At 33.9% G+C, this 27,663-nt stretch overlaps 1 protein-coding gene across 2 annotated transcripts in view; it reads left to right on the top strand.

Moving 5' to 3' along the window:
- LOC148945852 (uncharacterized) overlaps positions 1-27,663 on the top strand; it is a 78,186-nt gene that overhangs the window by 15,478 nt on the left and 35,045 nt on the right. For both annotated transcript variants that reach the window (XM_089097852.1, XM_089097853.1), the window contains exons 3-7: positions 11,505-11,720; positions 16,790-16,996; positions 19,419-19,800; positions 22,059-23,008; positions 25,460-25,902. In XM_089097852.1, coding sequence (XP_088953978.1) covers positions 11,505-11,720; positions 16,790-16,996; positions 19,419-19,800; positions 22,059-23,008; positions 25,460-25,902 — 2,198 coding nt within the window. The remainder of the gene's footprint in view (positions 1-11,504; positions 11,721-16,789; positions 16,997-19,418; positions 19,801-22,058; positions 23,009-25,459; positions 25,903-27,663) is intronic.

Here is a 27,663-nt window from a genome sequence, read left to right as displayed (position 1 = left end):
CAAGATTCGATACGCAAGAATGAAGGCTACAAGAATTTTTCTTTATTAAATTCTAAGATAGGCTAGAATTTAAAAAAAAAAGAAATATCAAAAAAAAAATTTTGAACCCAACTTGCCCCTACCTATTTTGGTTGTAAGGTACTCTCAACTCTATTATGACTCATCCAAAAACTTGATTTTACCACTAACACTTGCAAAAATAAATTGTGTAACCTGAAAAATTTTTACACACGACTAAAAGAACTAAAATATTTTTTTAGATTTTGAATATTATTGACTTGCAGCTCTTAAGATAAGATGCTTATTTATTAAAATAGCTATCACAAGCCCCAAAGGGTTGAAGTTAAATTTTGGAATAAAAGAAACAACAAGCAGGAAGAAAAAATTATGCAAAATGGGTCAAGAGAAGAAAAAAATAGGTAAAACTAGTTAAAATATATAAAAAACTAAATTTTATATTTAAACTAGTCATTAAAAACATAATGAAAAGAAAACGGGCGAATATATGCAAAACGTGGGCTACACCCTTCAAATAACAAAAAAAAAGAGAAAGTATTGGAGTGTCTTGTTAATTTTTTCAGTAATGTAGGGGGCAAAAGTTTTTTCATGTCTGGAGGTAAAGCAGCGAATGGGGGACAAGGAACAGGCTCAGAAACTACCCAAAACCACAATCTCAAAAACAATCTGTACCAAGTACTTTTTTGTAAGCATTAAAATCTAGTAGAATTATTTTTGATCAAATAAACAATTATTATTTGAAAAAACAAAAGAGTATCATTAATATTTCAACCGCTAAGTGCCATTTTTATCTAAAAAAATTTGAGTCTCAAATTTTATAAAATAACCACATTAGATGAATTAAAAAAAAGGGTATTATTAATTTTGAACCCTATCATAGCCCAATTTATCTAAAAAAATTTAAGATACAAATTTGATAAAATAAAAACATTAACTTAATTAACTAAAGGTATAAGTCATATTTAACCAGATACTTGACATTTGACTCAAAAAAATTTTGAGAAATAAATTTTAACAAAAAAAAACATATTAAATGAATTAACAAATGTATAGAAGGCATATTGCAAATGCTACTTGCCATTTGACTCTAAAAAAATTGGAGAATCAATTTTGATAAAATAACCAACTATTATATGAATTAACAAAAGGGTAGAAGGCATTTTGCACCCGCTACTTGCCATTTGACTCTAAAAAAATTGTAGAATAAATTTTGATCAAATAAACAACTATAATATGAATTAAAAAAAGGTGTAGAAGGCATATTGCACCTGCTACTTGCCATTTTACTCAAAAAAAAATTTAGAAACAATTATTATCAAATAAAAAAAATTTAGATGAAATAAAAAAAAGTGTATAAGGCATATTGCAACTGATAATTTCAAATTTTCTATAAACAATTTTTATAAACATTTTTTATCGATATCAAACATTGGTTTAAATAACAAAATTATATAATTAATATTTAAACCGATAATTTGCATTATAATCTAAAAAATATATTTTACTAAAATTTTATCTCTTACAAACATGTAATATGAAATAAAGACAGAGTATAAATCATATTTAAACAGCTTATTGACAATTGACTCCAAAAAATATATTATAAAAAAATTTTATCAAAAAAACCACTTTTATATGAATTAAAAAAAGGGTAGAATGCATTTTGCAAAAGATACTTGACAATTGACTCTAAAAAAATATTATAATCAATTTTTATAAAATAACTAAATATTATATTAATTAACAAAAGGGTAGAAGTCATTTTGCACCTGATACTTGCCATTTGCCTCAAAAAAAATAGTATAATCAATTTTGATCAAATAACCAACTCTTATATGAATTAACAAAAGGGTAGAAGTCATTTTGCACATGATACTTGACATTTGACTCTAAAAAAATAGTATAATAAATTTTTATAAAATAACAAACTATTATATGAATTAACAAAAGGGTATAAAGCATTTTGCACACGCTACTTGCTATATTACTCTAAAAAAATAGTAGAATCAATTTTTATCAAATCAAAACATCTATTATTAATTAAAAAAAGGGTAGCATTCATATTGCAAACTATACTTGATATTTTACAAAAAAAAATAATTTGTATAACTACTTGACAATATAAACACTTTTTTAAGAATTAAAAAAAGGTAGTATTAATATTGATAACGCTACTTGATACTATAATCTAAAAAAATATAATACAAAATTTTTGTCAAAAAAACAAAAAGAAAATTAATTAAAAAAAGGGTATAAGTCATTTTGAAAACGATAATTGCCATTTGACTCTAAAAAAAATAGTATAATCAATTTTTATAAAATCAAAAACTATTATAGGAATTTACAAAAGGGTAGATGGCATTTTTCACATGATACTTTCCAATTGAAAACAAAAAAAAATTAGAATCAATTTTTATCAAAATAACACATAATAAATTAATTAAAAAAAAGTGTAGAAGTAATTTTGAAACTGCTAATTGCAAATTGACTCTAAAAACAAATTAAAATCAATTTTGATCAAATAACCAACTATTATATGAATAAACAAAAGAGTAGAAGGCATATTGCACCTGCTACTTGCCATTTTACTCAAAAAAAATTGTATAATCAATATTGATAAAAAAAACAACTATTAAATGTATTAACAAAAGGGTATAAGGCATTTTGCACCTGCTACTTGCCATTTGACTCTAAAAAATATATTAGAAAAAAATTTTATAAAATTAACAACATATTATATGACATAAAAAAAGTGTATAAGTAATTTTTAACCTGATAATTGAAATTTTACTCTAAAAAAATATTATAATAATTATTGTTAAAATAACCAACTATTATATGAATTAACAAAAGGGTAGAAGGCATATTGCACCCGCTACTTGCCATTTGACTCTAAAAAAATTGTAGAATCAATTTTTATAAAATAACCAACTATTATATGAATTAACAAAAGGGTAGAAGTCATTTTGCAAATGCTACTTGCCATTTGACTCTAAAAAAATTGTAGAATTAATTTTGATAAAATAACCAACTATTATATGAATTAACAAATAGGGTAGAAGACATTTTGCAACTGCTACTTGCTATTTGACTCTAAAAAAATAGTATAATATATTTTTATCAAATAAAAAAATTTTAATTTAATGAAAAAAAGGGTAGCTGGCATATTTCACACGATCCTGGACATTTTAAAAAAAAAATAAATTAGACACTTATCTTATCGAATACACACATTTATATGTTATTAACCAAAGGTTGAATTAAATTTTATACCTCTCCTTTACACTTTTATCTAAAAAATATTTGGTTCTCTCTTTTTGTCGAAAAAAAAAATTAAATGAATTAAAAAAAAGTATATATGGAAGTTGGAAAACGATACTTGCCAATGTACTCTAAAAAAATAGTATATAAAATTTTTATCTCATCCACACAGTTTAGATTAAATAAAAAAAGAGTAGCATTAATATTGCCAATTATACGAGAAATTTGACTAAAAAAAAATATTAACCTATATTTTTATCGAAATAAAATCACATTTATGAATTAAAAAAAAGTTTATAAGGAATTTGGAAAATTAAACTAGACACTTTACAAAAAACAATTGTTTTAATCAATTTTTATCAAAAAAAAACAAATGTTATTAAATAACAGAAGGGTATAACGCATATTGAACCTGAAAATGGCTATATTAATCTAAAAAATATTTAATACAAATTTTTGATCAAATAAAAAACTAGAAAATTAAATAACAAAAGGTATTAGTCTTATTGAAACCGATACTTTCCATTTGAATCTAAAAAAATAGTATAATCATATTTGATCAAATAAAAAAATATTTTTTTAATTAAAAAAAGGTCTAAGTCAATTTTCACCTTATACTTGCCAATTGTCACCAAAAAATAATGTAGAAAAAATACTTAACAAATAACAAAATATTGTAAGAATTAAAAAAAGGGTATACGTCATTGTGAAACTGATACTGGCTAATTGAATCTAAACAAATTTTAGAAAAAATATTTATCAAATAAACAAATTGTATGAATTAAAAAAATTATAGAAGGCATTTTGCACACTATACTTGACATATGACTCAAAAAAAATTGTAGAATAAATTTTTATAAAATAAACAAATATTATATGAATTAAAAAAAGGCTAGAAGACATATTGAACCCGCTACTTGCCATTTGACTCTAAAAAATATTGTATAATCAATTTTTATAAACTAAACAACAATTATATGAATTAAAGAAAGGGTGGAAGTCATTTTGCACCCGCTACTTGACATTTGACTCCAAAAAATATTTTATAATCAATTTTTAAAAAATAACCAACTTTAATTTTAATTAACAAAAGGGGAGAAATCATTTTGCACCTGCTACTTGCCAATTGACTCTAAACAAAATTTATAAACAATTCAGATCAAATAAAACAATATTATATTAAAAAACAAAAGGGTATAAGGCTTGTTGCTAACTATAAGTTCTTTATTAATCCAAAATAATAGTATACACTTAGTAGATAAAATACACACATGTTATATGAAATAAAAAAAGGGTGTAAGGACTAGATATACCGAACATGTACATATTTAAATAAAAAAATTGTAGAAACATAAATGATAAAATACAAAAAAATAAAATGAATTAAAAAAAGTGTAGAAGGCATATTGAACCTGCTAATTGCCATTTGACTCTAAAAAAAATTGTATAAACAATTTTTATAAAATAACCAACTATTATATGAAATAACAAAAAGGGTAGAAGTCATTTTGCACCTGCTACTTGCCATTTGACTCTAAAAATTTTTTTATAATTAATTTTGATAAAATAACAAAATATTAAATGAATTAACAAAAGGTAGAAGTCATATTTACAACTATACGAGACATTTTAATCCAAACAATATTGTTGAAACTTATCGTATCGAATCCAAACATTTTAATTTTATTAACAGTACGGTATAAATACAATGGATAACGATCAAAGCCCCTATACTCTAAAAAAAAATTTAGAAAAAAAATAGATCAAATCCAAACAAATTATATTAATTAACAAAAAGGGTAGATTGCACTTGGTACTTATGTTGACGAAAGGGGCACTTGATATTATCATGACCCATTTAAACAATTGAGCTTGTGCTACAAGCACATGCAATTGCCGATTGTGCGCAATGTAGACACAAAATCCAAAATAAATGTCGACAGACATACATTCTATACAAGAGGGAAAAAAGCTTGAATTTATTTAAAGTTAAAATAGCCAGAAAGAAACTGTAGAACTTTTAATCCTAGTTACTGGTAACTTCTAAGAAGAAGTGGTACCAGACACAACTTTTGGGGATCAAAAATGTAAAAAAGAGGATTTTTTAACTTCTAAGAAGAAGTGTTACCAGACACAACTTTTGGGGATTAAAATTATTGTGTAACCAGTTGATTGCTTGGTTTCTGAGGCTTTAAAACTTTGTTCCTGGTTATTGGCAATTTTATAAGAATAAGTTATACCAGACACAACTTTTGGGCATCAAAAAGAAAAAAAAGAAGACTTTTTAACCTCTTTGAAGAATTGGCACCAGACAAACTTTTGGGATTAAAGATTTTTGCGTAACCAGTTGATTGCTTGGCTGTAAAGCTTTTGATCCTCGTTATTTGTAATTTTATAAGTGGAAGTGGTACCAGGCACAACTTTTGGGGATCCAAAATATAAGAAAAATGTAAAAAAAGAAAATTTTTTGCCTTCTAAGAAGAAGTGTTGCCAGACACAACTTTGGGGATTAAAAATCATTGCGTGACAAGTTAATTGCTTGGTTTTTGATACCATAAACTTTTGATCCTGGTTACCGGTGTTTTTTTTTTAAGTGGAAGGGGTACCAGACACAACTTTTGGGGATAAAAAATTGTTTTGGTGAAAATAAAAAAAAATTTGGGAATTAAAATTTTTTGCGTAACCATACAATTGCTTAGTTACTGATCCTGTAAAACTTTAGATCTTGGGTACTGGCAAGTTTTTAAGAGGAAGTATTACCCGATACAACTTTTAGGGATTAATATATATGAAAAAATTATGTAAAAAAAAATCAGTACAAAAGATCCATTAGACATAGACATAGACATAGACATAGACATAGTTTTATTAAGATCGAAAAGCGTAGCCATGGCTAATTTATGTCGTCTTTACAACAATATGAGAAGAAAAAAAAAAAATACAAAGAACACTATAAAAACACTAACACGTGAATTCAAATAACACTAAGTCTTGTTGTATGCTTCAACGAAAAAGGGGACAAACGTGTTTTTGTAGCGGTTGGTCCTGCAGACAGGGGGTTGTAGCTTCGACTGGGATCTGGTTCTTTGGTTAACAGGAGCATCAGGTGGGAGGATCAGTCTGTGATGGGGCGAAGATAGCAGTGACTTGCCGAGGGACATGATCAGTGATAATCGTCTGTCGCTGAGAGATTCAAGGTTCAGTTCTTGCAAGAGTTTGTTGTAGTCGTCACTTCTGTTACCAACGATTATGTTAACAGCTCGTTTCTGCAAAGATTCAAGGTCATCGCAAAGGTAGTGGATGCTCTGGACAAAAGGTCCCCAGACAGCGACGGCATATTCGAGTAGAGGTCTCACATACGTAATATAGGCATTTTTTAGGCTTTGAGTGTCGCAGCCAAACCTGCGCATCAGGACTAGGGTCTGAAGTGATGCATTGCCAGCCTTAATAACCTTCTCCACGTGTTCGGTGAATGTGCAGTCCATCGATAATGTGACTCCGAGGATTTTTGCAGATGGAACAATAGGGAAAGGGACTTGCAGGAATTCCAGATCACGTTTTAAGGGGCAAAACCTGAGGATCGTTGATTTATCTGCATTCAGTGTCAACTTGTAACGTTCACAGTCCTCAGAGAAGGATGCCAGAAGGGTCTCGCTGAACTGACGTTCGATTACACCTTCTCTCACGACGTATTTGAGGACAAATGACAAATCGTCGACGAATTTGAGTCGCTCTTCGAAATTCTGAAGGAGGAAGTTGATGAGGGAGATAAATATGAAACCAGCAAGTCTTGGACCCTGAGGGGCTCCACAGGTAAGTTTAGACCAGTATGAGATCAAGTCACCTTCAAACAATGGAAATACACACTGCATTCTGTCCTGAAGGAAGCTCATCACTAATGCAAGAGACCGCTTCTGTGCGCCCAGTGCTCGCATATTTTTTGCTGCCGTAAGATGACAAATCAGGTCAAATGCCTTCCTGAAATCGGCGAGAGCTAGGTCAATGAAGGTACTGCCCTTGTCAAGCCACTTAAAGATAATGTCAACTAGGCGCACGAGGTATATCGAGGTATTGCAACCTTTTAGGCCGCCATACTGGTAACGGTCTATGTTTTCCCGCGTTTGCTTGAGCAATTCACGCAGGATGAATGACTCGGTGACTTTTGCAAAGGTAGATGTGATTGATATCGGTCGTAACTCGTTGCAAGATTTGGGTGTTTTAGTCTTCGGTATAACACGCACAAATGCGCGTTTCCAGCACGACGGGAAAGTTGACTGGGCGAAACATTCGCTGATGATGTGTCCAAGTGGCTTGGCAAGGAAAAGAGAGAACTCTCGTATTAACCTTATAGGTAGCTCTTCAGGAAAAGAGCTACTGGATGGACACAACTTGTTCAGCTCATTGAAAACTTGATACTCAACTATTTCGATTTCACCTTCGTCAGGGCATATTGACAGTAGATTCTCTATTTCAGTGTTAGTTGGGGCAGGAAAGGATGTACAAATGTCAGTAAAGTAATTGTTGACGTCATTTGCACTCACGAGTGACCCATCATCGTTCAGAATACGGATACTGGATGATACTGTTTTTCCAGCAATCTGCCTCACTAGACGGTGCCATTTACGGGGATCCTTTTTTATTTCAGTGTCCAAAAGGGATTTTCCGAAGGACTTTCTTGCCTCGCGACAAAGGCTAACGATTTTGTTTCTTAATAATCGTAACGACGTTGCGTCACCACTTGACTGCCTTACAGTGGTTTTTTTGCGAATCAGCTGTTTTATTTTTGGAGTGATCCAGGGCTTGTCAGATTCGCTCACGACAAATTGCTTTTCCAGGAAAACTTCTAAGTATTTCTCATAGAGTAGGGACTGAAATATTTCTGCTTTCCTGTTGACATCGCTTTCGTTGTATACTTCGCTGAAGCAGTGAGTACCGACCCAAATTCCGTACGTATTAATAGCAGACTTCGTGATAGGTCTCCGGAGTACTTTTATTTTCTTAAGCTTCCTGATTTCACTTTTTGCCTTCATCAGCAGAGTGTGATGGTCCGATTTGCCCAATGGCCCGTTCGAAGACACGTCTTTGTAATATGGAGCAAGGTTTGTAAGAATAAGGTCAAGGGTGCTCCCGGTCACATGGGTGGGTATCTTGACCACTTGTGACATACCCAGCGTATTAGCAAGCCATTGTTTCTTTGTTTGGTTGAAGTCACCAGCTATTATGAAGCCCGGGTGGCTATACCGCTGACGTAATGTGTCTAACGTAGACTGAAGGTAGGATACCAACAGCCGTCTGTTCTTGGCGCTTTCAGGATAGTAGATACTTGCAATAATGATGCAAGAGACATCTCGTGGTAAATGTTTTGGCTTGCATAATGCCCAGATCGCTTCATGGCTAGGGTTATTGAAGTTATCTCAATATTTGCAGGGGATGTCATCACGTACATACAGGGCAACACCTCCGCCAATCCTGTCTGTTCTAGTGTTCAAGAAAGCCTTGTTACCAGCCATCCTTCCACTTGTTTCGTCGAGCTGCCATGTTTCGGTCATTGCGGCGATATGGATATTATTCTGACGTAGAATGACATCTAACTCATCTACTTTATTCGTTAGTGAGCGGACATTGCTCAGAAGGAAGTTGGGAAGTTGGTGTTTACAAGAGAGAACCTGCGGCGATAATACTGGAGGACAATCAGACCCGAAATCATTGGTAGGATCACTGTTGTCAGGGATCAGCCGGGGCGGTAGGCTCACGCGCGGGATTGAGACTAAACACCTCTCACGCTTAGGCTTTTGGCTGGCCAATCGTCCGTAGGTGACTAACACGTCAATCTTAAATTTCTTTCTGCCACCTCTGCGTCCTCTTCTTGTTCGCTTGCGAACGAAGGGACTGTCATCTATATTTTTATAAATTCTTAGTGTGACGAGTGTGGCTATGACAGATGGCGCCAAAACAGCAAAAGAAATGAAAGTACCTTTTTTGCATTGATCAATCCAGTTTTCAGCAGCAGCCCCAGTCACAAAGAATAGCACTATTAATACAGTTTTTATTAATACCACTTTCATCGCAAAGGGAGGAGTATTTCAAGGCACTGAACAAGTTAAACTAGGATAGAATGACTTGCAGCCTCAACGGCGCGAGAGCCATCTATCACTTCCATCTATTACGTAAAGTCCCCATATTTTGGACCCTTTTCGTAATACTTTCCACAGATAAATTAATAGAACAGTGAATCAGTCTAATGCGTCTTGTTTATACCCTATCTTATTTTAGATCTATATATATATATATATATATATATATATATATATATATATATATATATATTTATATATACATAATGTTTATATGCTTTTATATATTATAAAGGCACCCATATGCCTTTCAATTTACCTCTAACCCCTCCCCCAGGTCGAAATCAAACTTCCATTTTGCTCACCTCTCCAACACTACCTGAAAGCTTCAACTCGATCCCTAACGCCACTTCTGAAATATTGGTAAATAGTTCGAAAAATCAGATGCACATAGCATCTTTTGATTTACTCAGGGGCACATGTTGTTTCCAGAGTAGGCTCTTGAGAAATCTGAAGAATCTTGGCCTAGCAAATGATCCACCGAAGTTCACTCAAAATGTAATTAATCTCAAACAAAAGTTTTTCGATCCATTTCGGGATCCCCTAACATAATCCTCTTCCCCAAATCCAACAAAATGCACAGTCCTTGCCCAAGAAACCGATTCCTGAAATCTTCCTTACTGATTTTATAAATCAGGCTGATTTATACTTCAAACTTATGTCAGCAAATGGATTGGTGTATACTTTATTTCTGGGATATGACTGTTTGTGCCTTTTTAGGAGGTCTTTTTAGGGATCACAAATGAAGCAGAAATTATTTGTTAACAATATTTTAAGTTTTGTAACTATTTTTATGAGTGAAAATAGAGGCAACATACCTTATACCTACTTATTATGTTGTTAAAAGGGCTTCTGACTTTATTATGAATCATTAGGCTGCTACCCCTAGGGTTTGCAATGTAGATAAAAAAATTCCTAAATATATATTTGGCTTGAGCTAAATTTACTTAAATTTTAAACTAAATAAATTTTTATTTGTTTTTTTCTCTGCTTGGTCTTCTGATTTTGAATGGTGGGTTTCAAAACGAAAAACAATATCTATTCTAAAAATTCATCACACCCAGGATTTTTTTCTTTTTTGCTATTTTCTCAATACTTGAATATAAAGATTATGAGCGATCAGACTTGAGGGTGCAACAAAAAACTTTTCACATTAAGGGGAGGGAAGCAAGTGGTGCTACTAGTTCTGTTTTTACTAGAATGGGCGCATTCCTCATTTTTTTCTTTTGATGCGTATTTGTAATATACTCTGTTTCCAAGAAGGGATTCCTCCCCTCCTAGGGTCACATGTGGCGACTCCTATGTCAAGACTGCTGATACAAGGAGGTTTCCAGGGCCAAATTAAAAAAAATATATAATAAACCATTGGGGATGCACTCGAGCCATTTTTGCAGGCTCATATGGAAAATCAAAATCTTATATTTGAAGAAAAGAAAAAGCTTCAAGATCGGTAATCGTTTATGATACACTCCCTTCAGCATGTACTTCCCCTTCTTCCTCAGCCCTCAATGTATTCGGTAAGCTGGTAAAACAGTATTGTCTGTTAAGCACAACGTGATGTAATTTTTGAAAAACGGTAATCAGTAAATACATTAGTTCTACTGAGTGGAAACAGGTAGTTGTAGCAGTAATATGTTACTCAGTGTCACTTTTGATGGTGTGCTACTAACAGAGAAATAACTATAGAATATAAGGTATAAGGAGCGGGGGTGGGAGTGGGGGAGTAGAACTGTGTACCCACGAATACTTACTTAAATATTTCGCACACCATAAAACTACATCATATCATGATCCTGAAACAAAATTATTCGTAATTTTAATAAGAAATGCAAAAATTTCAATAAATAAATACAAATAAATAGGTTGTAAACTTCATATAATATATTTAATTATTCATATCAAAAATAGTTAATTACAGAACAAATAGTTCGTAAAAAAGATTCAACTAACATTTTCCAAAACTCATCGAAACTAGTTTTTTTTTCCAGCTTGCTAAACACTTCAATATGGAGATTAGGGAAAACATATCGGTTGAAAAAGAACGTTTTTGAAAAAAAATAACTTGACTAAAGGAAAATGACTTGTTTTTAGGAGGCATTCAAGCCATTTTTGAAGACTCGCATTGAAAATCAGAATCATGCTGTTGAGCCAAAGAAAAAACTTTCGAAATCAAGGCTTCAGAATCGTGTCCCTAAAGCATCTAAGAAACGAGGGGGATCAACCCCTTGCAGCCCACAAGACAGGCAGTCTGCCATCGATGCTCATAGTGATGCAAGCCAACCAGGAAGTTCTTATGGAGAACTTAATGTAAGCTATTCAATATACTAAGCGTATCTAAACCAGCGGTGGTCGCGCGGTACAATTGTACCGTTTTTGGCACCATTTAGAAGTCTTCGTACAATGTGGTATATATAGATTTTTCAGGGTACAATCCAAAATTTCTCGTACATTTTGGCGGATTTTCGAAAGAGAAATCTCTTAGAGATTTCTGTCAAAGAAAAGAAATCTTGGAATTTCAGACGAATCAGTACACAAGAAACAGTTTCCAAAATTATTTTATTGGAAAGAATGAAGATATCAATGAAAAAATAAGTTGCTGGTCTTTCATTTTATTCTAATATTTTTGTCCGTGAAATCAAAACCAACGTATAATTGTACAACTAAGAATCTTTTGGGAACAATTTGCACAGAACACCGGTACGATTTATTTAAAGCTTATGCAATGCTGCTGTAGATACCTTAATGCTAGTTTTGTCTGAATGTTTTAGATGCTTAATAGATCAAACCCACAGAGCCAACATTAGAGAATAAAAGGCTAAGAAGATGCAGTGCAAAAAGTATGAATAACCTATATAAGAATGGAAACGCTTTAGTCTAGAAAAAATCACCAACACGATCTAATGTTTGGCGTTTCTTGGTATTTCTTTCAAACCTTGTTCTTTTTTTCAAAACCGAGATCAGACGTTTATTACAGGACCAATTTTGCCGTATTATTGCCCTAAAAAAAAACAACAAAGAAACTATATGGTGTTAGAGGTTAGTTTTTCTGACACTATCGCCAGCTGCAACTTCAACTTTTATAAGTTGCTTATACTATTAGTAAATTGCAGATTTTAAATTGTTTTTAACCAAGTGGCAGTAGATTTTTTTTTTTTTTTTTTTTTTTTTTTTTTTTTTTTTTTTTTTACTAGTCAATAGCAGGGTTCGGACTCGCCTATAAGTTCCAATAAATTCCTGTGTTTTAACATGCCCTGGAAATCCTATAAAAATAGGACAGAGCCTATAATTTGAAACGAACCGACCTGTCCGAACCCTGCAATAGGTAGATATTAGCTTTGTAAAAGTCTTCTGGTAAAAAAAAAAAAATTGTTTTCCATTAATAAAATGCAGGTCAGTAAAGAGGTCTATTTTACCATTAAGAAAATTTCCAGCAATGGTTGAAAATCAATGAATAATATATTTTTTTTTGGTGGGGGGTAAGGTTTTTGGTGTTTTATTTTTCTTCAGTTATTCGGTTTTAATGTTTCAACGTTAGACGAAGGTTTTTTCTATCTTTCGATAGCCAAGGTTAGATAAGATAAGAGAGATAAGATAATGCTTATTTTCGAAAGGCTATCACAAGCTCTAATAGAGCCGAATTCGCTTCATATGTCCCAAAAGAGAAAGCAAAACATGGAAACAAATAATATCCCAAGACAAAAGTAAAAGAAACACCATGCATAAAAATGGTCAACCAAAATTAACGCAAAGAAAAAAATATTTCAAGTCCAAGAATTAAAATGAGCTTTATACGATTAATGGCAAAAACAGCAACAGAAATGGTGGGGGATAAAACGAAATCACAGGATAAAAGAAAAAATATTGCTGAATTCGTATCCAAAGTCAAATACCGTAAAAAAAAACAAAAAAAAAACAACAATAAAAATAAAGTCGAATTAACTGTCAAAATGAGATATTTACAATTAAAGAAAGGATTGTGTCTAAGACAAGGTTAAAAATGAAATATAGCATAAATAAATATCACAAGTGGGCAAAATAAAAGTGACCAAAGATAAAGAAAACAAAATGACACGTGATTATTGTGAGCATAGACCAACAACTAAAATAAGGGACGGAGGAGTTAATTTTGGTGCAATCAGATGCAGGTGCAGATCAGGTGCAGATCTTTGGTGTAGATCAGGAATTATTAAGGCGCTCCAGAATAAAGGGGGTAAACTTTTCTGTAATCTTTCAGTAACGACATGGATCGGAGAATTCGCTGGGATTGCCAAGGAAGTTAAATGGGGGAGTCGGGGTCTAATGGGGTCGTGGAATCGGGAAAGATCTCCTCAGTACGGGGATTAGAAATAGCGGATTAGCAAAACGCAAACAAATTTGTTCCCTTCTTTCTTTTAAAGTGGTAATGCGTGCGGATTTAAGGAGGAAGGAGTATGGAATTTTGCTCTCTTTGTAGATGATCAAAGAGACCTGACAAATGATAAATAAACACGAAGGGAATGGATCTTAGGGCTATTAAATTTGTTTAAAAGTTTGAACATGGATAGTGAAACATTTGCTTGTCTTACAAAATTTAAAACATGCATGTCCCACTTAAGATTATTTGACATTGTGACACCAAGGAGTTTAACATGTTTCACTAGCATTTTGGGTGGGATAGGGTCTAGGAAAACGGGAATCGATTTCAAGAAATTTGTTGTCATTATATTTGATTTAGTGGAATTTACTTTCATATTTAGATTCTTAGCTTCATCTGAAACATGGGTTAGGGGTTCGAGGGGGCCACTTTTATTATTCCAGTGAATACTTCAAGGATCGACAAGTCATCTACGTATTTCCGCTTTTTGAGGAATTCTTTACCAATATTGTAAATCATAGCTAAAAATAAAGGTGGTCCCAATAAGGTTCCTTGGGAAATTCTGCAGTAAATAGGGAAGGGATCAGAGAAAATATTTACGACTTGAGATGTATTTGAAAGAAACGATATAACAATATTTACTAAGAGAGGATCAAGTTTAAAGTTAACCAATAGTGAACGAATTAGGGTGGTGTGGTTTACCAGGTCAAAAGCTTCTTGGAAATCGACTAAGACAAGGTTTAGCCAAACATTTGTTTTCTCTAGGCCACTTACAATGCTATCTACTGAGTGTAAAAGGTGGAAGTTTTCTTTAAATTACCGTCGGACGGATTTAAATTACCGTCGGAAATAACCGATTTAAATTACCGTCGGAAATAACCGATTTAAATTACCGTCGGAAATTAATTACTGTCGGACGTCAATACGTGGACGAATTTTAACTCTAAGCCAGTCACAGAGGAAACCTTCATAAAGTTTGGAAAAAAACTGAAGCGAGTGTAATGGGACGTTCTTTGGCAAAGATCAGACCGGTAGATTTTTTGGGACGGGTAATATAAAACCAGGTTTTCAACAACTTGGGAATTTACCAAATTGTGTGTTGTGGTTGAAAATGATTGATAAAGGTTCTGCAATTTTGTCTGAAAAGGCTTTAATTAAGTCAATGGGGATGTCCATGGGACAAGTGCTTAATTTTTTAAGCTTTAGGATTTTATTCATAACATCAGAGGGAGAAATTAGGGAGAAGGAGGTATTGGGAGGAATTGTTGGACTTGAGCCAGTTAAAGGGGGAAACTTTGAACGATGGAAGCAAGGTAAATGTTCAAATCGTTGGCAGTCTTATTAGGGGTTTCAGGGAGATGAAAATATTTCAGAAGGACTTTCCGCACTAGGAGCCGTCTTAGCCGAGTGGATTGGTGCGCTGGATTTAGGATTCTTTGCCCGAGAGGGTGAGGGTTCGAATCCTAGAGTACCCAATTATTTGGTTTGGGACGAGGGTCAGTGGTGTGACTGTGCAAGGTCAGCCAGGGTTGACCCAGCTCTAAATGGGTACCCGGAGAAATCTGGGGAAGGTAAACAGGAAGAGTGTGCAAAAGCACAGGACGGCTGGACCCCAATCCCCTATTGGACTTCCTGGCTGAAGGGCCAAGAAACGGAGATCAGCACCGCCGGTAGGAGCTGTAAACTCCAATGCCGTATTATTTACCTCTTTCTTTTTTACCTTTCCGCATACCTCTTTATTTTTTTTACATCTAAAAATATGTCCAAAGTACGTAAAAATATAAATGAAAAAAATTCAGATTTTTAAGAAAGTTAGAGTATTTTCGAAGAGAAAGTCTAAATAATATCATAACTCTGGTTCTGTGAATAAACACATCTGACACTAAAGAATCCAAGGATATAAGTATCATGTCATTTCGGTGCGAGTTACAGCTGGATACTTGTCGCAAAATCGCGACATGTTGGTTCTATTGGGATCATGAACCTTAAGTGTCGAATTTTCTTTTGCTAAAAATCTTTTGTTGTTTGATGATGACATTTTTATATTTTACGCTATAGATTCTCAATGTTAGGAATAGAGCATACCGAGCTTTTTGTATAAAGGGAATAACCGTAAAGGCGTAAGTGCGTTGATGATTAAACCAGAGCAAAATTAACAATGGGAAGAAACTTAAATTAAAAAATTTAAACTTAATATTAACAAAATTAAACAAAATAAAAAAAATGGAAGGGCAAATAAAAGAAACATTCTACAACATATTTTGTTTCTTACAATCTTTTACTTGGAGAGGATCCTGCAGCTGGAAATTTTACCCTTAGATTTTGAGAAATAGTATTTTATTTTATTTTCTTAAATCGAAAAAAAATGCACCTCCCGCTAAATGTTGAAAAGTACTTTATTCTATCTTTAGCCTAAAAAAATATTTAAGCAAAAATCCAAACGTTAGGGTGACAGTCAAAGATGACTTTCTAGAGGTGGTGTATATCAATATACCTGCATAATGTATCAAGCTGGCTTTCTAAATCATTATAATCACCGTTCGCTTCCATTGACTAATATATCTCTGGAGACATTTGAAATCCTTTAGAAGCCTTAGAAAGCGACATGCTTCATAGACCCTAACTAATCAAGTAAACATGTGAAGCAAATATGAACCAAAAGTTCTTTCCCTCCTGTGAAGTAAACACTTCTCTGCAAATGTAACCTTGTGAAGTAATTGAGAAACAAATATCCTCTACTTGTGAATACCCTTTTTTTCAATTTTTAATACTGTTTAAAGGACATCTCCACTTTCCATGTTTAAGTAGATTTAATGACGGCTGTACTAATGAAAATACAAGGAGTTATAGGACATGTTAACCTTGTTCACACACATGTCAACAAGATTAAAGCCAAAAACAGAATCAGCAACAGAAAATAAACAAAACCAAAATGAATGTGATAATTTTCTTTTCAATAGCTTTTAAATACCTGACTTAAAAAGTTACAAGATTTGTCGTTCATTAACTGAAAAATTTTCAGATTGATGCCAGCGAGAGCGAAGATACATGTGACAACACAAGTGAATTTCCTGGGTCTCAAAGTGACAAAAATGAAGTGCTGCCACAGATAAATATATTTGAAGTGGGACCATCAAGTCTTCCTGCTGCTTTAAGCCCTGTTGCCCCCTTGCCAAATCAAGAAAAGCCTCCTAGCCCTTTGCCCGGAACAACAGTCATGCCTGAAGAAGTGAGTTCTGTGGAATTTTTTAATTGGTGCTTAAATGATTATGGATGTCTAGTGGTTGATATGTACTAACTCGTGGACCAGTATATGTCCTTCACAAGTTTAACGTACATTAGTCAAATCTTTGAGAGATTCGATGTAATTCTCTAAGGGAGGGTGGGCTGATATGCGAAAATCAAAGCGTTTCGATGCCCAGAATCTAAATGCCTTATACTTTAATGTGCTATCACCGGAGAGATACCCATCACCCAACGCCATACACACCCAAACATCGTTTGGGTGTAGGTTCAAACACACCCAAGCATTTTTTCTCAGTACCCTCATTCCAAGGATCAATAATCTCAGTTATCTTTGATGAGAGGTCTTGTTAAAGTTTACAGAGAAAAAATAGCATGGATGATAAGATTCAGAGGAGAGTGGGGAAGGAGGTGGAACTTATTCTTTTGGTCTTGTGCATCCTCCCAATCCACGAGACCAAGGCATGTGCAATTTGATTTATTTTCAGGAGGAGACGAATTTACTGAAACAGTAAATCAAACTGGCGGTTTTAGTGAGTTAAGGAAAATCTCGAGATTTTGGGCTGCTGCCTCCTCCTCCTACTCCTGCGCATATCCCTGACTTGGCTCTATGAATACGAAAATTTGCTTTTGGTCCAGCTGTAATTTCAGTCTCGATTAGAGGAGAAGCAGCGTTAAAACATTTTTTCGAGAAATTTGCATTTGGCCCAGCTGTGATTTTAATTTTGAGTAGAGGGGGAGCAGTGTTAAAACCTTTTCTTCTAGAAATTCGCATTTGGCCCAACTTGAATTTTAGTCTCGAGTAGAGGGGGAGCAGTGTTGAAACCTTTTCTTCTACAGAAAGAGACTAGCGTTGGTGTCGTGGATTGGAAGGGAACTTTCTATTTAGAAAATTTCCTAGTATTATTTAAAAAACGATCAGAAATTCAATAAAAAAAAGTTTTTTCAACTGAAAGTAAGGAGCAACATTACTTAAAACGAACTGAAATTACCTCGCTCTTTACGCTAAAGTTTTTTTTTTAGTACTTTCAAAAGAGCTATTTATTCTAATTAAACGGCCTTTATGATTCAGGAGTCATTCTTAAAGAATTGCTTCAGGAGTGATTCTTAAAGAATTGGTACAAAATCCGAACTTTAGCGTAAAGAGCGAGATATTGACGAGGGGTTGACCCCCTCATATACGTAACAATTTCTGTTCTTTTCAAGTTTTAAGGTTGCTCCTTACTGTCAGTTGAAAACACTTTTTTTTATTTGATTCAAACTAGAAACGATCAGAAATTATTGTTAAAGAACAAATGAAAAAATAAATAAATAAAAATAAACACGCATCCGTGATGCGTGAAAAACGCAAAATTCCACAACTTTGTACATGGGAGCTTGAAACCTCTATAACACGATCCTCTGGTATGCTGAATCTGATGGTGTAATCCGCTTTAAGATCACTTGAATTTTAAGGGTATTTCCTCGTTTATTCAAAAATTGGGTAATTTTCTTAGGCTCGTAACTTTTGATGGGTACCATTAAATTTGATTAATTTAACATATTTTGAATAAGGATCAAACTTCGATTCTTTTGATGTATATATTGTTGCCAAGACTCTGTTTCTCAGAGTTTTGGGTACTGTTGAGCCACATCACTCCTTAATTACAGTTCGTTACCACGAACTGTTTGATAAGTAAGGTTTAGGAGAAATTTAGCTTTGAATTGATCTATGGTTCTGATTTATTGATTTACGAAAAATGTCAAAATGGGTAGCTCAATAGTACTGGAGTATATTGGGGTAACTTTGGGGAAAGGGGTATCCAGAAAAGGAGATTTCGAGTTTTTATAGATTTTTTTTGTTTTCTATTTTTTTTTTTTTCATATAAAATTCCATTTCTCAGTAAGTAAAGAACCCCTAAGGGGATTCAGAAGACTATTTAGGATATCCGGGGTGGTTTTGTGATGATTACAAAAAACTGAATAGGCCCCAAAAATTGAGAATTTAAAGCATGTTGACATTTTTTTTACAGCTTCCTCCATTGATAGCATTATGCTTGTGTCCTCGGATCGCTCATAGGGAGAAACCTCTGCGAGGCTCCATTATAAAAATGAACACATATTTATATTACATTAAAAAGGTTGATTCTGGCCAACTAATGATTAATTTTTTAACGTTCTTAATTATGGTCTGCAGATTGAGCAATTGTTTTCCGGCCAAAGTCTTTTTGTTATTTCGAACAAAACTGTAGAGGACGAAGAATCAAACCGGAAAATAAACTGGGCTGAATCTGAGATCCTAAAAACCTCTGTTTGTTTCATTGCAGTGCCTCAACTACTTATCTCCCAAATATTAAAGGAAGTTTGTCCATAAAGATAGTATACCCTACTGTCTATGATATCAAGCATAATAACGCTCTTTTTTTTAGTTTGCAGAAGCTATTAATCATCACCTGGAAACTTCTCAGACGACGTCATCAAGCATTTCCCCCTCACCCACCCAATGTGAGCCGGCTGCACCCAAAGAGGCTCAACTACCACCCAAAAGTGTGACTCCTTCACAAGTGACGCCCACTCCAGTGCAAGTGACACCGCCAAAAGTCCCACTCGAGCCACCTCGGGCACACTCAAGCCATGGTGACCAAAAATATCCATCGTACACACAAAGTTACGTTCCGCCGGCGATGCCGTCATCTGGATTTTCTCAGCTCTATAGATTTCCATCATTTAATAACCACCAGTCGTATCAGGAGCCTTTTATCAATACGGGTGAAAAATCGAATACAAGGCAGCCTTATTCCCTTAATAAAGGTATTGTCTCACCTTTTTTTACATTCATTTGTGATAAAATTGTCATACTTTTTTTTGCATTAATTTGTGATAAAAATTTGTGGCGACGTCTACTTCTCCGAAAATGGTAGAAAAACCGTTTAGCTTCTCATGTTTTATGTCGCAGATAGAAATAACCATTTTAATGCAACTTCAAACGTCATCAGGAAGTTTTTCGGAATAAATGGAGCAGAATTTTCTCTTTGAAGTTCAGGAAAGGGCAGTCCCTAAAAAGGTTCTTGCATATATGCTCGGGAATCGCTAAAAATCAACTCAAAGGAAATGTGTTTGAGAAATTTGGCCGTTTTGGGAGCTCCCGCAGGTGTTACTTGCTGAAATGATATAAAATTTCACTGTCTTTTCACTTGAATATCATGATAGCCAGTCCTTAGAAGGATTCACTAGTGGGCCTTTTGTCTTTGAAACGGTCAGCCGACGTTGAAGCTTTCAAAATGTTTTTGTGGTACCGGAACCTCTTGAAAATTAAATAAAACAAAACGAGGATGATTTTCAGCCTGTGAATAAAGTGAAAAGATAATAATATGAAGTAGATAATAAAAACATTATATAATTTTCTATCTTTATTTCTTATTTTATTTTCATATTAATTTATTTATTCCTTTTATTGTGTTTTAATACAATTTCAATTTATTTTAAGTCTTTTTATTAAAACTTGTTATTCTATGAAAAACAAATTTTTATTTGATATGTAACAATTTATAAATATATATATTTATTTATAATTCATAAACCTTATAAATTTATATTATAATACTAATATAAAAGAAGATATTTTGACAAAACATTAAATCACGAAAGAGAGAGAAAACGAGGACAATAACAGGCCGTGAAAATAAAAAATTATGCAGATATTTAGGTCAAGACCTCCGCTTGACCGTCCTCATTGGAGAATAAAAGTGAGAAATTATAAAAACCAAACCTTAAAGCAAAACACAAAACTAAAATAAGATGGCACCTTTTAAAAAAAAGAGTTACCTTTTCACCATTACTCTGAAAAGGTCATCTTATTTTACTTTTATGTTTTGTCTTAAGTTTTTTTTTTTGATGTTTTATTAGATTGGCATAAAAAAATTGAAACGCTGCAGCACGAAAATTTGGCAAACATTTTAAAATAAAGGATATAATTTTGCTAAAAATTATTATTTGTAAAATAAAATTTCAAAAATAAAGAAAGTGAATATTTTTCCGAAAACGAACAACAGAAATGAGGCCCAATTAACTGTCTAGTGGACAATATCTTGGCCCAAGATTTTTTCCTTAATATTTAGATTTATAGTGAATGCAATATAAAATGCTTTCCTAGGCTAAAGAGCTGATGAGAGAAATAAGAGGTTTGAGAATCCATCATCTTAAGTTGAGTTTCTTAACTGCTGTGCCCAAAGGCTTGATCTTGCTTTCTGATTCGATTCATTTTTCATTTGCATGTCTTTGAACTCCCCAGTAATTTTAGGTGATGTTTTAAATTACTCTATTAATAAAAGTTGGTCCTTGCACCATGTCGCCTTCTGCATCTTACGCCCATGTGCTATACCTAAGTCATTAGAAGGAAGTATGCACTATGGAAAAAAGTAGGTCCATGCACCATGTCGTCTTTTGCATCTTACGTCCATGTGCTATACCTGTCATTAGAAGGAGGTATGCACCATGGAGAAAAGTAGGTTCATGTACCATGTCGCCTTTTGTATCTTACGCCCATGTGCTATGCCTAAGTCATTAGAAGGAGGTATGCACCATGGAGAAAAGCAGGTCCTTGCACCATGTCGCATTGTGCACCTTACATCCATGTACAAGTCAGGAAATGTTGCTATAACTAGAAAATTATTTGTAGGAGTCCTGCATTTATTGGGAGGGGGGGGGGGGAGGAGGTAAGAATGATAAAAAAATTCCAGTGACTTTCCACTTACCTTCTTTAATTTGTGGGAAAAGGTACAAATACTTGGTAGTAACTTAATCTTCATTGCGTTTGGGAGAAAGTAGCCTACCGAATCTCTATTTTGCCGTTTTTATTTTTCTGGGTGTCCAATCACTCCAATATCTCAATATCACCCTAATCACCTCTTTAAATTTTTTTTTTAAATATCTACCCTCTATCTCCCTCAATTTTCATTAAACTAACCCCTTTTTTAGTGTATTAGTCAATTTTACCCCCTTGTCCTCTCTTCCTAAAATATATTGTATTTATGGCTTGGTTACTGGTAGTAAATATCCTTATGTTTCAGGTCTTCCATATTTTCCTGACCCAAATTTATATCGTCATCCAGAGCCTGCACAACAATCATCATCACCGCTATCACTTACAGTGAAACCCACAACAGATCTTCACAACTATACTGTTCAGAACTTAGTGAAACGAGAACGGACCAGTACTGACCCACAGCAGGAGGACAAGCTTAAGTGTGATTCATCTAAATCTGACAGATTAAACAGGCCGAATGAACCATTCCGACCATTTGAAGCACAAGAAAAAAGTGATCACAGTGATATTCATTTGTCTGGTAGTTCAAGTAAATCAGCAGAAAGCCTTCAGCTGAAAAGTGAACAAGCCCCCAGTAAAAAGAATAATATTCAGACGTCTTCAGTGGCAAATCTTCAGCAATCTTCGTCAGCGAACCCTCAGCCATCATCACATATGTTCAGCCACTACAGGCCATACGAAATGCATCGCAAAGAATCTCAAAAGCATAATAATTATCAGATTGAAAATCTGAGTGAAAGCTATCGTGATAAACTTTTATATAGAAGTGATTTACCTACTTATGAAACTGATTCAGCCTACAGTCAGAATTCAGCCTATAGTCAGAAAGTAAGAAATTTGCAAAGCATAACTGAGAAAAAAACAGAGTTAGGAAGTAGATTTGACAGTAGTTTCTATTATCCAGGACATCAATCAGATGTACCAATTCCTGACTATAAATTTAATCCTGCTTTTCGACAAGGAAGTGACTTTAATTATTCCCAAAATCAAAAATCGAGTTCCACATTAAAGTTAGAAACTCAAAATGTGCATACAAGTAGTGCAGAACCACAAAATTTAAGTGTCAATTTAAGTAGAAATACAGCTGTGCCTCATACAATAGCTGAGCCAATAGTACCTTCCGACCCACCTTGGAAGCCTAATTATGGGATGTCCAATGAAATGCCTAAGACTTTCTACAGTCCACACAGCCAGGTATGTATCAAATGCCATCTATTTTGTCTTTAAAAATGGCATCTATTTTTTTAGCTTTCTACCCAGGGAGTAGAAACAGTAAGAACACCATTGCTTTTCCGGTAAAAAAAAAATATGACGTAGATAATTTGACGTTTTACTACCGATGACGGTCACTGCATATGTGACCGAAATATCTGGTATTTTTGTGAATTTGTATCACTGTCTATTAAAAGGATTTTATCCCTATTTGAACTTTTATTTATCGTAAAAAAAAAAAGATTTTTCAAACCTTCATTTAACCTAGGTAAAATTTCACTGTCGTCCCACAATGCAGCTGCGCCTCGAACAATAGTATATGGTAACAGTTGTATATAGTAAGCCTGTATTTTATTGGCGGAGGAGAGGGTTGATGTAGGGTTGATCAGAAATAAGATTTTCTAAGGAATTTGCTATGCATCTCCTTTTTTTGTGCAAAAAGGTAGAAATACTCGTTAGTAACTTAATCCTCGATGGGCTTGGAAGAAAGCCTACCGAACCTTTTTTGTTTTTCTTCATCTCCAGAGCCAAACTGATATCGCACTACTGCGGTAACATAATTAAAGGGAGGGGCTTGGGGAGGCGCTTGGGGTGTGCCCTCTTTCTAATTTCCTTTAAAGATTTGCCTTCCTAAATCTCAAAAACACAATGTACAAAAGGAAGAAAATTATATATTTAGACTAAATAGTCAGACCTTTTAGAAGTAAGGTTTAATTTTCAGGGTATAAATGTGTCCCAAGTTCATTAAATCTAGTGTCCCAAAGGAGATGTTCTTTTGGCTAGAAAATTCGTTGCTTATTCAGTCTACAGGTAGACCTAGCTTGTACAGTAGTCCTAAAAGTAAGCTCAGAAGTAGAGAAATAGTAATTAGTGTATTCAGTAATTAGTGTGTGCATTTAGTGGACCATTCTAAGAAAGTCCCAAATTTGAACTTGTAAGAGTTGAGGCTTTGGTAATTTAATTTTACTAGTGCCACTGACAGCATAGTGTCAGACAAATTCATTTAAAAGTAAGAAACTGGTATAGTAATATAATAAAATAATATTAGTGTGCTTTTAAAGGAATTAACCTGAAATCTCTCAGTGAGTAATAATCAATATCTATTATCTTTTTCCTAGATTTATTTTAATTGAAAATCCATTTCACATAAAGTATGTCTAATCCAGGCGTGAAAAAAGTGGGCTAACCTGATAACCATGTTACTTGGCAGTTTTCACAGCTTAGTGAAATTTGTTGGCTTTTGTTAGACATATTTTTGGTTAAAGCAAAGCTGTCTAAACATAGTTTATGCTGCTAAGTATCAACAGGTTTTGGAGTTTTATCGAGTTCTGCTACTGGCAACTTTTTTATTTTTTGTGTTTCTGGTCCAAGCTAGCTTGAGAAAAACCTGGCAGTTTAAGTAGACTACTTGACTTTAAGCTGTTAGAGTCCGACCAATATGAATTTTTCGGGTCTAATACCAATATATCAGTATCGTACCAATACGATATCGATATAATTTGCTGTTAAATTCCCCTCAGGAGAAAAACTTTGAGTAAAGTTAAAAACCTGCATTCGCTGGCCATATTCATGCTTACATGTTTCTCCATAGTCGATTATACACCTAAGAACTAACATATACGTCACTTGGTATGATTGACCACTATTCTGTTCACTATTAAATTGCAAAACGCATGATTGTATTATAAGTTACGTATTTTGTTGACAATTTGACTTTAAATGTTATTTTCACAATCTTAATAATGCAAAAACATCACATTGACCAAAAAAAAAAATAACCAACAAATTGACCAAAAAAAAAATTCCCAATGAAATACCCGAATCTGATTTTTAAAAAGGATATGAAAGTCGATGAAGTTAGTACGCATCTGTCCTTTCTTTTGAAAAAACGATAGCATTTTAAAAACTGCTTAACTAATTGAAAATATACAGCCTGCTTCATCTTTTTGAGAAAAAAACAAGCTGAAAAGCCTAGATTATAACTGATGACCTGTTGATTCATCTAGTTTTTTAAGTAAATGAATACTGTTGGTAAAAAAAAAAGAAGATAAAACAATATCTGTACTTATTCGCTCTGTAGCCAATGTCACCATTTTACATACACTTTCATTGGTGTGTGCAGTTTTTTTTTTTGCGTTTTTTTTTACATTTTTTAAGGGGGGATTGCAGGCTGATTGATGATACCTACTTTATGGCAGCAAAAAATTCAATGGTATTATTTGTTATTGGGAAATTGTAGATTGTTTGAAATATCCAGTTCGTTCACTTTACCGTATATTGTTGTTCAATTTCAATAGAGTCAGTCAAATGATGTTTGTTTAAGGTTTTAGCTATGTGCTACCCTTTGGTAGCTGCAAAATCACCCTCTTATCTGCGGTACTTTTGGGTTGCATCCCAAAAACTAAGTATTGCTGAATAATTATTTATTTACAGTTTTGCCCTCCTAAGCCTTCAAGTCAACCTCCAGTCTCATCAATGCAGCAACTATCCCATCCATTCAGTATGAATAAATTAGTTGGCAGCTATGCCTCTGTATCTCAACCTGAAGATCTCTCACGGATCGCCAATGGTTACTCTGTCCCTACGGCTCATTCATTCTCTTCCCATCAGTATTCGTCTCCTGCTCAAGCACAATCAACGGTAGTTACGGTGCCATCCATGTCGAAGCCATTTGATTCCAGTCACTTTTTTCGTCCAATCACCAGCCCAAAGCCAAGTCCTTACCCGACTCCGCCTATGTCTGGCCAGCCTAGTGACAGTTCGAGTTGTCGACCGGATGTGGGCTCAGATGCTCCGAGAAAAGAGGAAGTTCGTATGAAACAACCTTCGCCGTCACCAAGATCCAAACAACAGCAACAAAGTTCAGCAAGCGTCAGGTATTTATGTTTTTTGTTCATTAATGTAAAAGTACAAAGTTATTTTTTTTTAAATTAGCAAAAAATGGATCTGTGCACCCCCATTTTGATAAAGCTTTGTAGGTTTATTTCTTCCATGGATATGAGTCATCCATTTATTAATTGCCTGACTAGATACTATAGGAATTATAAGTGGATGGTGCACTGTAGTTACAATCCTATGTCATTCGGGACATAGGATTGTAACAAAGGACATTTGGACAAAGGACAATCCTATGTTCTTTGGTTTCAAGTCCTGGTGTTGCTAGAAAGTCCTGGCTTGGGGTGAGGGTCAATGGAGTGACTCTGGAAGCTTGACCGCATGGTTTGTGGAGGCAATGGGCCTCTGAGCCCTGAACCTTTATAAAGTTGATTCCTCCCACTATGAAATTAAAAAATTAAATTAGAAATAGTAATGATATGTTTTGAACTGTTGAAATAATATAGAAAAAACTATTTCCAATGCGCGAGCAGGTGAAAAGCTGACAAGAATGGTAAGAATGGATGGTAATGGGAAAGGAGACATAAGTTGCAGTTTTACCTGGTATTATGAAAGAAAATTACCGGCTTTGCCATTTTAGGTGACGTCAGAGAAAGATTACAAAGAGCTTGTGATGTTGTCTGTAGTCTATTATAAATAAATTATTATTAAATTATCATCATTATATTAATTTATCGTTTTAATTACGACTATATAAGGTTATATGTGTATTATTATATTATAAATTAAGACGTCTATGGAGGTGTATCTTTTTATTTCAAGTTATTCAGAGTTTCGACAAGTTTGGCTTTTGTATCATGAAAGACAAACGCAAAAATTTTGACTTCGGAAATGAATTGATCCCTTCTTTGTATAGATTAATTTTGGTAAAATAATGGTTATTTTTTTCTTATATGTGAGGAATATATGAAAAAAAAATCAAGTTTCTGGTTTCTCCCAGAAGGTTAGAAAAATTAAGCTATTAATAAACTAAATGCAAATTGAAAAACAAAGCTTTTGGGCTTTTTTAAAAATGGTTTCTAGCTTTTTTTTATGTTAAAATATGCCATGAAATTTTCCTGTCGGTTTAGATTTTGGCCTTGAAGTCTGTTCTAGACGGCGTGACTTGTACGTATTATTGCTTTTTTTTTGCTTTGATTAATCACCAAATTTCACAATGCCTGTTCTAGTTATTTATTCAGTTTTTAGCATTGCTCTATGCTTATAATTTTGAGTCTTGTTATGCAAGCCAAAGGAAAGTGTACAACGTGATATTTAAACTTTGGGGACGGTCAAGTCAAGCCTTAAATTAAAGTATGATCGTAAAAAAATATCATCGGTCAAACTTTTAGAAAGTTTGACTTTTAGAAAGTTTGAAAGAAAGTTTGAAACTTTTGAAAGTTTGAAACTTTTAGAAAGTTTGAAAGCCAAAAAGGGATAAAATAATGATACCTTTTTCAGTAGTTTTTACATTGGGGGCAGGCGGACCTTTTCTTGGAAATCACTATATAGTTCGAGTGCTCAGAGCCTCAGGTGATACCTTCAGCTGTCTCTGAGTACTCAGATCCACCTTTTTTGGAGCTCATTATATAGCCTGAGTGCTTAGAGCCTCGGAGTGCTCTGGGTAAGGCAATAGCAGTACCAGTTTTAGGGGTGGGGGTGCGGGATATACCACAGGAGTGTAAAAAATATTAAATAAAATATATTTGATGTCAGGATAACGGGGGAGAGGGGCAGTTGCCATCATCCCTGCCAAGGCCTAG

Source organism: Artemia sp. Qi Xiang Cuo, chromosome 12, assembly GCF_049724085.1.
Source record: "Artemia sp. Qi Xiang Cuo chromosome 12, ASM4972408v1, whole genome shotgun sequence".
Classification (NCBI taxonomy): domain Eukaryota; kingdom Metazoa; phylum Arthropoda; class Branchiopoda; order Anostraca; family Artemiidae; genus Artemia; species Artemia sp. Qi Xiang Cuo.
This window is presented reverse-complemented; position numbering and strand designations above follow the sequence as displayed.